The sequence below is a fragment of the Neopsephotus bourkii genome, unplaced genomic scaffold, assembly GCF_033783945.1.
Source record: "Neopsephotus bourkii isolate Nb327-2 ecotype Australia unplaced genomic scaffold, CSIRO-AGI_Nbou_v1 NB_1820, whole genome shotgun sequence".
Classification (NCBI taxonomy): Eukaryota; Metazoa; Chordata; class Aves; order Psittaciformes; family Psittacidae; genus Neopsephotus; species Neopsephotus bourkii.
The window spans coordinates 2,074,930-2,084,723 of record NW_026902293.1 but is presented as its reverse complement, the minus strand read 5'-3'; the positions used below and the strand labels follow the sequence as shown (position 1 = coordinate 2,084,723).

Below are 9,794 nucleotides of genomic sequence, written 5' to 3'. Positions count from 1 at the left end.
TGCAGTTTGTAAAGGTATCTCCTAGTTAACACAGCGTGTGGTTTCCCAGGCAAGTTGGGAGAGCTGCTTCCAATTACATGATTAATCTGTGGGCGACAGCAATTTATCTCCAGGGCGCAGAGACTCCTGTGGGGAAGGTGTTTGTCAGATACCCTTGTGGAGTGTTAGATACAATTTCAGCAGAAAAGTTCTGTAAGCTGTGCCTCTGAAATTAAGCTCCATTCTGCTTTGCTGTCGTTGTGTTAAATTGCGACACACATGGTCACGGGTGAATCCTTACGTTCCCTCACAGATTACTACATTGAAAATACAGGCTCTGTATGGTTATATGCCACAAATGAGCAGCATCTGAGCTGTAGCATAATAGTATCAGATATCAAACTTAAATGACAAATAAACACAGACTAAACTCCGCAACTCACTGAAGTCTGCCCTCATCTGAGAATTGTCTCCTCTTACTTTGTCACTGCCTGGCTCCCTACGCCAATAAAGCAGTAGAGGATTGCCCCACAGTTTATTTGCTCCGTTCGGCTTAGTTACTGCTTCTTCAGCAGTATTTTTACAAGAAGCTTCTGCTTATTCACTGATGCAAACCTTGTAACAACGTACTTAAACTATACAACCCCTTTTAATCTGGGAGGCTTAAAACTGTGTAACTTAGGGCAACTTCTGATAATTGGCTGTGGCCCATCAGCGTGCCCAGGCCATCATTTCAGAGCCACCACATCTAGGTAATCCTCTTGCACCTCTGCAGCTCTCTGAAGGTGTGCTGTGTGCAGGGAGCCACTGCATTGCTATGGTGGTGTGTCTGACATAGAGTCACAGAGCTGGGCATGATGTGCATGAATGGGATTGTGCGAGCTGCTGGAAAAGACTGACCCTTTCATATTTGCATCCTAGTCCTCAGCATTAAATCTACATACCTGGGAAAGCAGCTGTCTCCAGGCAGTAGAATCACACTAATGTTACCCTGTGGGCCCTTTGCTGTGGGCATTTCATTCTTCTCATTAAGCATTGAAGCTGTTTTGTAGTCCTTAAGTACAAGTCTCAAATTCTGCCATTACTTCTTGTCATCATCCTGTCATTCAGCAAAGTCAGTTTTGCCCCAGGGGCAAGACTGCAAAACCAATACTGCATAAGGTGCCTGCCATATGAAAACAGTAAATCTGTCAGGATAGGTACCATCTTTGCATGGTCAGGAAGTATTGCTGTCAGTGAGAGCCTACATTTCACATTTATTACCTTTATCCCTAAGTTTAGATTCCCTTAGCTTGTCTGAAGGTGCTCTTATGCAATTGTGATATTTATCATGAGCAGCAAGTACCAGATTGTTACCCCTGGTCCACCCTGGCCAGTGGTGGCCACCAAGGCCACAGTAAATACATCACCTGCATTGCCAATGCCTCCAGTTAGAACCTCATGCACTCAGGTAAGGAGAGCCTTCACTTCGTGCTCTTGAACACATGGAGTGAGTAACCTTACTGGGAAGGTAAAAAGCATCAAGCAGCTGCTTGGCAATGATGTGGGTTTGAAACTTGCTATTTATAAAATAGGGATTAGCCTTTGTAAATTATTATGTCTCTCATCATTAAAACAGCATCACGGTTCTTGCAAATGTACTTGTTCTTTACATTTGGGTTTACCTCTGCCTGCCTTAATGAAACCTTGCTTTTATTTGCTATTCCAAGGTGGCATTTGTCTCACCAAAACAGCAAAACTCTGAAACATGAACTGGATTCTCTTTTGGCATGTGCTTGTAGTAAAAAAACCTCACGTTAATCAGTGGCGTATCTTCAGAGTGAGCCTGCATGGACTGGCTTCAAATAATGGTATCACATCTGTGCAACTGATCATATCAGAACTGCTTTCAGGCAACTCTGAATATCATCTGAGGTAAATGAGGTGTGCCTGGAAACAACATTTGGACAGTGAAACACTATATCCAAAAGGAAGAATGTAGGTTCATCATCAGATCCTAAACTGAGATCATAGGGACTGACAGTAAATGAAGAGAAAAAGAAAACTTTGATTTGAAACTGGGAAGAAAACCTCTGAGAAATCACTAAGAAACAGGCTAAGGGATGGTGGTGGTTTGAGAGTAGGACTGTTATTTAAGTACTTAAATTTGACTCCTTTAGCAAGATTATAAAGAAATCTAGTAGAAATACAGTGCTACCTCTATATTGTAAAACAGCTCTTAGAAGCCACTGGACAGTCATGCCTTCAAGGGTTTGTTACATGGTACACCAACCAAATGTACAAAGTCATGATTGTGATACACTGTTAGACTCTCTGAAATCAGTTCCAACCCCCAGTTCTGTCCTCCTGTTTTAGACAAAACTTTGGCTGTTAAGTACCACAATATAATGCATTTTGATCAGATTGAAACTCTGGTGTTTTGTACAAGTTCTCTATTGGGGTGGGTTACATCCACAGTCCTTTAGGGCCCTTGCTATTGGGGTTGACTTCTGTCCAGCAACTCAACAAACAGCAATAGTAACTAACAGTGATGGCAACCAAGGAGTTTCTGTACTCCCAATATCCAAGTGAAATATAAATGGATGAACTGAGTGAGACTGGTTCTTCTCATCTGGAAGCACAGATTAGGCTGGGCAGCTATTGCTGCATCAGATGCACAGGCATGTTTTACTTGCCTGTGCAAGTACAATGTGACACAAGCTTGGAACAAAACCATCACTGCCACGGGTTATGGTAGCTGTGACAAACGACAGCCCTTGGGACACAGACTGTCACTTATGAAAGTTCCTGTTGCATTCTCTGCCGATGGCTTTTGGTTCATACAGCTTCCTTCTCCCTCATGGAAATAAGAAATGGGAGCAGTGTGATTGGAGACTGCTATGGGTTCCCTGGGTACTGATTGTGATGCTGTGGGTTCCCCTGGAGAAGGGTGGCCAGGAGGGAAGGGGCAGTTTGTCCCCAGCAGCCCAGCTCACCTCTGAAAATGGCTTCCTGGACCATGCTGTGATCACCTCCTCCAGCCACTGGTAATGCTGGAGCCAAACAGGGCTGTGCAGTGTGGCAAGGACGTCCTACAGCAGTTGTGTCTTGTGGGAGGTCACCGGGCCTGAGCCATCAATGGTTACAGGAAAATCACATTTATTAAAAACCTGCTTGCTTTCAAATCTGCTTTAATTGCATTCACACTGAAAGACGCTGGATGTCTCCCTGCTCCAGTCCTCAGCAGTCAGCTTGAGACAGCACAGTGAGTTACATTAAGGCTATTTAATCCCAAAACACAGTCGTCTTCCTGTTTAGAAATCCAGTGTATTCTCCAAGAGCAATACAACCTGCCTGGAATGACAGGGGCAAACCCAAAAAGGGTAACAGGAAAATTACCAAAAAAAGGGACAACTGGAAAGAGAGGGGAGAACATGGAGTTTAGAAAAAGTACCATGGAAGGTCTGCTCTATCCTTGCAAACGAGACTTCAACCAAAGGAGTTTGGAAACAGCCCTGTTTTATGAACACAGATTTTACTGCTGTGTTCTGTAGCATTCAGAATCCCCAGAAATGCTCCTGTAGTTGTCAGCTTAACAAGTCCACTCTCAGGCCCTTCATCCATGCACTTCTGCCTACTCCTTTCCCTCAACCAACTTTCCCTTTGAACTTCCCTGACACCATAACCTGGTGAAAACAGGTTGTTACCAGTGCTCTCCCATTAGAAGGATGAGGTTCCTGGAGAATTCACAGCACGGATGTCTCCCTGCTGCTTTTATATACTATATTGCACCGATGTCCATGCTACAACTGGAGCCCTAATAGCACTCAGAAAATAGGCATAAAATTCCTTTCTCTCTTCTCTACAGCTTCTGCTTACTGCGGCTTTTCATTTCCATTACAACTGACCTCTCTGGAAAACATTCTCTGCAAAGATCAGAAGTGAAGACTTCTTCACACAAGCATAAAATCATAGTGCTGCTCAGAAAAGGAGCATAAAATACCTGCTGTCTCCATGGCTTACTTCACTGCACATTTAAAACTACACTCAAGCTCCTTTGGTCGTTCCCCCATCCCCAAAGCTTCCCAGCATGTCTGATGTAATAGAATCATAAAATAGTTAGGGTTGGAAAGGACCTTAAGATCATCAAGTTCCAACCCCCCTGCCATGGGCAGGGACACCTCACACTAAACCATATCACCCAAGGCCTTGTCCAACCTGGCCTTGAACACTGCCAGGGATGGGGCATTCACAACCTCCATGGGCAACCCATTCCAGTGCCTCAGCACCCTAACAGGAAAGAATTTCCTCCTTATATCCAATCTAAACTTCCCCTGTTTAAGTTTTAACCCATTACCCCTTGTCCTATCACTACAGTCCCTAACGAAGAGTCCCTCCCCAGCATCCCTATAGGCCCCCTTCGGATACTGGAAGGCTGCTATGAGGTCTCCAAGCAGCCTTCTCTTCTCCAGGCTGAACAGCCCAAACTTTCTCAGCCGATCTTCATATGGGAGGTGCTCCAGTCCCCTGATCATCCTCATGGCCCTCCTCTGGACTTGTTCCAACAGTTCCATGTCCTTTTTATGTTGAGGACACCAGAACTGCACACAATACTCCAGGTGAGGTCTCAGGAGAGCAGAACAGAGGGGCAGGATCACCTCCTTCAACCTGCTGGTCACACTCCTTTTGATGCAGCCCAGGATACGGTTGGCTTTCTGGGCTGTGAGCACACACTGAAGCCAGCTCATGTTCATTTTCTCGTCGACCAGCACCCCCAAGTCCTTCTCCACAGGGCTGCTCTGAATCTCTTCTCTGCCCAGCCTGTAGCTGTGTTTGGGATTGCTCCGACCCAGGTGTAGGACCTTGCACTTGGCATGGTTAAACTTTATGAGGTTGGCATCAGCCCACCTCACAAGCGTGTCAAGGTCCCTCTGGATGGCATTCCTTCCCTCCAGCGTATCAACCGAACCTCACAGCTTGGTGCCATCGGCAAACTTGCTGAGGGAGCACTCAATCCCACTGTTCATGTCAGTGACAAAGATGTTGAACAAGACCGGTCCCAACACCGATCCCTGAAGGACACCACTTGCTACTGGTCTCCAGCTGGACATTGAGCCATTGACCACAACTCTTTGTGTGCGGCCCTCCAGACAGTTCTTCATCCACTGAGTGGTCCACCTATCAAATTGATGTCTCTCCAATTTAGAGACAAGGATGTCAAGTCCCTCCTGGAAGGGGCAAGGGAAGAAGAGCCTTTTGCTGTCAAGCAGTCCCATCTGCAGGGACTGTCTCACAGAAAGCCCTCTGCACCCCTAACTTCCTGCACTCTCACTTGTTAACAACTCCTAGAATGCATATTAGCACCTATTTATGTAGCTCCTCCACAGCCTATCCGTTTCACAGTGGCAGGTGATAACCCAAATTCCCCATTCTCATTCACCTCTGGTCTATGTTTGCTTCCCTGTGAATTGTGATGTCAAATTTCTTCTGATCAAATTTCTCCTAAATCTCAGCACAAGGGAAGATCTCTATCACTGGTTTCACTACAAAACCCTCTGGCTGAGCTGATTTTGAATTCAGGTAGGGTCAGAAGATGTCTTTGGGACATTATATGTGTCTGTTGGGGTGAGCAACTAAACCCATCTTAAGGTGGAGAATGCTCCAGTTCTGCTTGCACATGTTCTGAGCACCCCTCAGCTCATACAGAGAAGCAAACCAAAAAGAAGAGGAAATACGAGAAAAACTACTCAGGAACAGCCTGCAGAGCCAAGGCTGCCCAGGGGTAAACTCTGGAGAAACAGGCACTGCTGATCTTTGAAGACCCACACCAGGATCTGTACTGGCAAAGATGACATCCGGAGGAAGATTCTGAAGGGAAATGGGGACCCAACTTTCCAAGATATTTCTCAAGACACGCAGAAAGATACTTACTAAAATACCCAAAAGCTCCATAATGGTGCTCTGATGCACAGCAGGTGCAGCAGGTGCCAAACACAAAGGCAGATAGCATGAACACTGTGAATATGTGAAAGCAGGGTTTAAAGAGCCAAACCTCCTTTGAAAAACTACTGGGACCAGCAAGGTGAAATCATGCTTGCTTGATTTCTGCCACAACAGCTCTGTGAATTAGCAATAAGCTCACTAAGCAGGATCCAGCGATAAAGTGCACACCTGTAATAACTGCATGGGGTGCAATGGGAAGATGACCAAATGTTTGTGTATAATTCTAGCTGCTATATCTAATGGATTATACAAAGCAATCATTTGTGTTTATGCTGCTACTAAGGCTGCTGTCCTGCACAGGCAGAGCTGAGCAGCTAAACAGGACTCATCCTAGTCAGTTTAAGTGGCAAATTTCTACAAACACACTTTTATAGTTGGTTATGCCTGCCACAGCCTCATCAAATGTTAGCAATCACAATTTCAGCTGCTTCCTCTGATACGACTTTGAGCTGTTTAAGGTATCTGATGATCATTTGTGCCTGGAGCCATGGTGAAATGATTCACCAATCACTGCATTATTTAATCTCAGGGCATTTTTGCTAGAGGCATTCAATGGGTAGAACATCTCTCTTTCCTCTTGAGATTAGAAATGATGTGAAATACACATGAGTTAATACCTTTTTAGCTTTAAATCCGTTTGCCTTGGCTTTCTAGAGATTTGCTTCAGGGGTGGAGAATGTTTCCAGGTGAGCCTCATTGGGTTCAGCTAGTTGTGACAGAGGCAGCTCATTTGGGGGTGGGTGGGATGGAGAATGGTGAAGAGAGGATAAAAGGCTTTGAAAGGCTTTCTGGAGTCCTTTCTGTTGGGAAAACTTTTCAGTCTTCTGTTTTAACAGGCAAAAACAATTAGCGACACACTGCCTGCCTGTTGTTTTCTCCACCTTATTATGCCATCACCCATTCCTCTTAATTGTTTTCTCCATTTTGAATTTTCCCCATCTGCGGACTTGCGACCCTGCAGCAGCCCCTTAGTTATCCCTGGCAAAGACAGCAAGAGCTCTCTGGGAGGAACTCCGCCTACCAAGACCCACCGCTTGCCTCCACGCTTGGCCTGGTGCTCCATTGACTGGGATCAGCTCTGCCTCCTGCAGCCTCTTGGCTCTGGGGGCTTTGGTTCTGTCTACAAAGCCACCTACCATGGTGCCACTGTGGCTGTGAAGCAGGTGAAGAAGAGCAGCAAAAACCGGCTGGCATCACGGCAGAGCTTCTGGGCTGAGCTGAACGTAGCCTGGCTACAACACAATAATGTGGTACGTGTGGTGGCTGCCAGCACGTGTGCCCCAGCCAGCCAGAACAGCCTGGGCACCATCATTATGGAGTACGTGGGCAACATCACCCTGCACCATGTAATCTATGGCACTGGAGGTGTGTGGAGAGAGGGTGAAGATGATGAAGGAGGATGTGGAGGGAAGGCCCTGAGCATGGAGGAGACTGTGTGCTATTCTTGTGACATTGTGACTGGCTTAGCCTTTCTTCACACACAGGGCATTGTGCACTTGGACCTGAAGCCTGCAAATGTCTTCATCACTGAGCAGGGAGTGTGCAAGATTGGAGACTTTGGGTGCTCCCAGAAGCTGGAGGAGGGCTTGTCCCAGAGCCCCCATGTTTGCCAGCAGGGGGGCACGTACACACACCGTGCCCCTGAGCTCCTCAAGGGTGAGAGGGTCACTGCCAAAGCAGACATCTACTCGTTTGGCATCACCCTCTGGCAGATTGTCATGCGGGAGCAGCCCTACCTGGGCGAGCGGCAGTACGTGCTCTACGCTGTGGTAGCCTACAACTTGCGCCCTTCGCTGGCTGCTGCCGTTTTCCATGAGTCACCAGTGGGACAGAGACTGCAGAGCATTATCAGCTGCTGCTGGAAGGCTGATGTAGAGGAGCGCCTAAGCGCAGCCCAGCTGCTTCTCAACCTGAAGGCCCTCAAGCAGAGCCTCTAGGAAAACTAGGGACTGTTTCCTTTGCTGCTGGCCCCTCTTTCCCCCTGCCTTTTCTCTGAACATGATGATTTAGCCCCTGTGTGATCTAAAGGCTTTGTTGCTGTGTTTTATCCTTAAAAAAGAAACTGTTTTGATGTTTTGCTGTAAGAAGATTATAAATAAATACATTTATAAAAACCGTGGGGTTTTAGCATGGAAGGGGATAGAGGCAAGGATCGAGAGCAACTCTGGCTTTCTCTGGTTGACCTGTTGTGTGCTTCCTTGCTCAGGGAGAAAATGGGGAATGTGATGTGCAGAGAAATAGCTGTTTTCAAATAAGTATAAAAAAGGGGCTTCTTCTGGAAGGTTCTTTGTATTTAATGCCTTTTGGTATTTCCAAAATGTCAGCTATGAGTAGTTCTTTGCTAGGTTTGTGTGTTTGAGCTTTTCCTCTTCATTTACCAAGGAATGAGTATGCATCACAAATCAATGAATACAGAAAAAGAAGTACAGAGTGTCAGTGGGTTTTCTTCTTGTTCTTGGATGTACTTAATCTCAGTGAGTATGCTCTTTCTGAAATGGAAGATGTGAACTACCCATACACTCATCTAAACAAGGAACATTTTTGTCAGTCTAAGGCTATTAAGAGTAAGAACAGTCATTAACAATTTGTGGTTTTGTGAGACCTCTGTGCTGCCAGATGTATGAGTTGCAACTTGCTAGTTGGTATATTGTAAACTTTATTTAGTTTGAAGTACTATAAGAGTATCTTGTATGGAATAGGAAGTTCCCAGGTTTTGGAGGTGCAGGCAGAGTATAAAACCAAAAATAATTGGGAAAGTATGAAGGGAGATGTATAGATACCAAAACCTCCTAAATCGGGGTCAGGGGGCTGTTACTCACTCCTTGTAATGCATGGGTAAGTATTAGATAAGATACTGGAAGTACTGAAAAGGAAAACTGATTAAAGCAGTAATAATGATCCTCTGCCAGTGCTCAAAGCACTATTGAAATATACTCTGTACTGCTTATGTTTTCTCTGCTGTCTTTCCTAACCTGGTTGTAATGTGTCTGAGAAAAGAAGTGCTGTAGGCAATGCTGGAGACAAAAAGCTCTGATCCCTGATTTATCAGAACTGATAATTATACATCTATTGAGATCTGAACCCTTATCTGGAGCTAGGAAGATCTGTCTGCTGTAGCTGATATTGCTGTTTGGTTCAAAGACTCCACTTCTTGACACAGGAGAGTGAGTGATGTTTCAGTCAAATTGTTTTACTTTTTTCCCCTTCCTCCCTCTTGCTTCCATTCTGGAGAAAAATCCCAAGGGAATTAAACAAGCTTCCTGGTTTTTGACACACATCTGTTCTTAGCCCTGTGAAATCCTGGAAATGAGCAGCTATGTGAATTTGAGATGATTCTGTAGGTTTTTATGGTATTTGGCGTGGCCATTGAAATTAATGGTTTATAAAGCACATCTGAGCTTAACTATTTCTTGCTCTTCTGTCCCCCTTAATTGGAACTGTAAAATGCTGCGTGGGATCAAAAAAACAAAGGTAAATTCTGAAATAGATTTCCTGTGTTTTCTCTGTCAAAATAATTATGCTATAGGAAAAGAACTTACCTTTTTCATGTTGCATAACAAGAAATCTCTTATGAAGCTTATCATAACAAGCCGGTTACCTTTTAAAATGATTAGCTGAGGGCATGTAAGATAAAATGTTGGATAAAGAGATTGGCATGCCTCACCTAACATCAAGCCTTAGATAAAAATATTTCTCCAGTCTTCAAAAGAATGTAATAAAGAAATGGAATTAAAGTGTTTTAGTAGTTCTAGATAGTTATGTGTTGTATTTATTTTGCCAGTCTAGGTGGCTTGTTGCTTAAACTGCTAGGAACTTGCTATTGTGCTTATTGA

General features: G+C 44.9%; 1 protein-coding gene across 1 annotated transcript; it reads left to right on the top strand.

Moving 5' to 3' along the window:
• Positions 1 to 5,931: 5,931 nt before the first annotated feature.
• Positions 5,932 to 8,421, top strand: MOS (MOS proto-oncogene, serine/threonine kinase). Its single transcript, XM_061342839.1, has one exon. The coding sequence runs from the start codon at positions 6,849 to 6,851 to the stop codon at positions 7,896 to 7,898; it is 1,050 nt and encodes a 349-aa protein (XP_061198823.1). The 5' UTR covers positions 5,932 to 6,848; the 3' UTR covers positions 7,899 to 8,421.
• Positions 8,422 to 9,794: the final 1,373 nt, after the last annotated feature.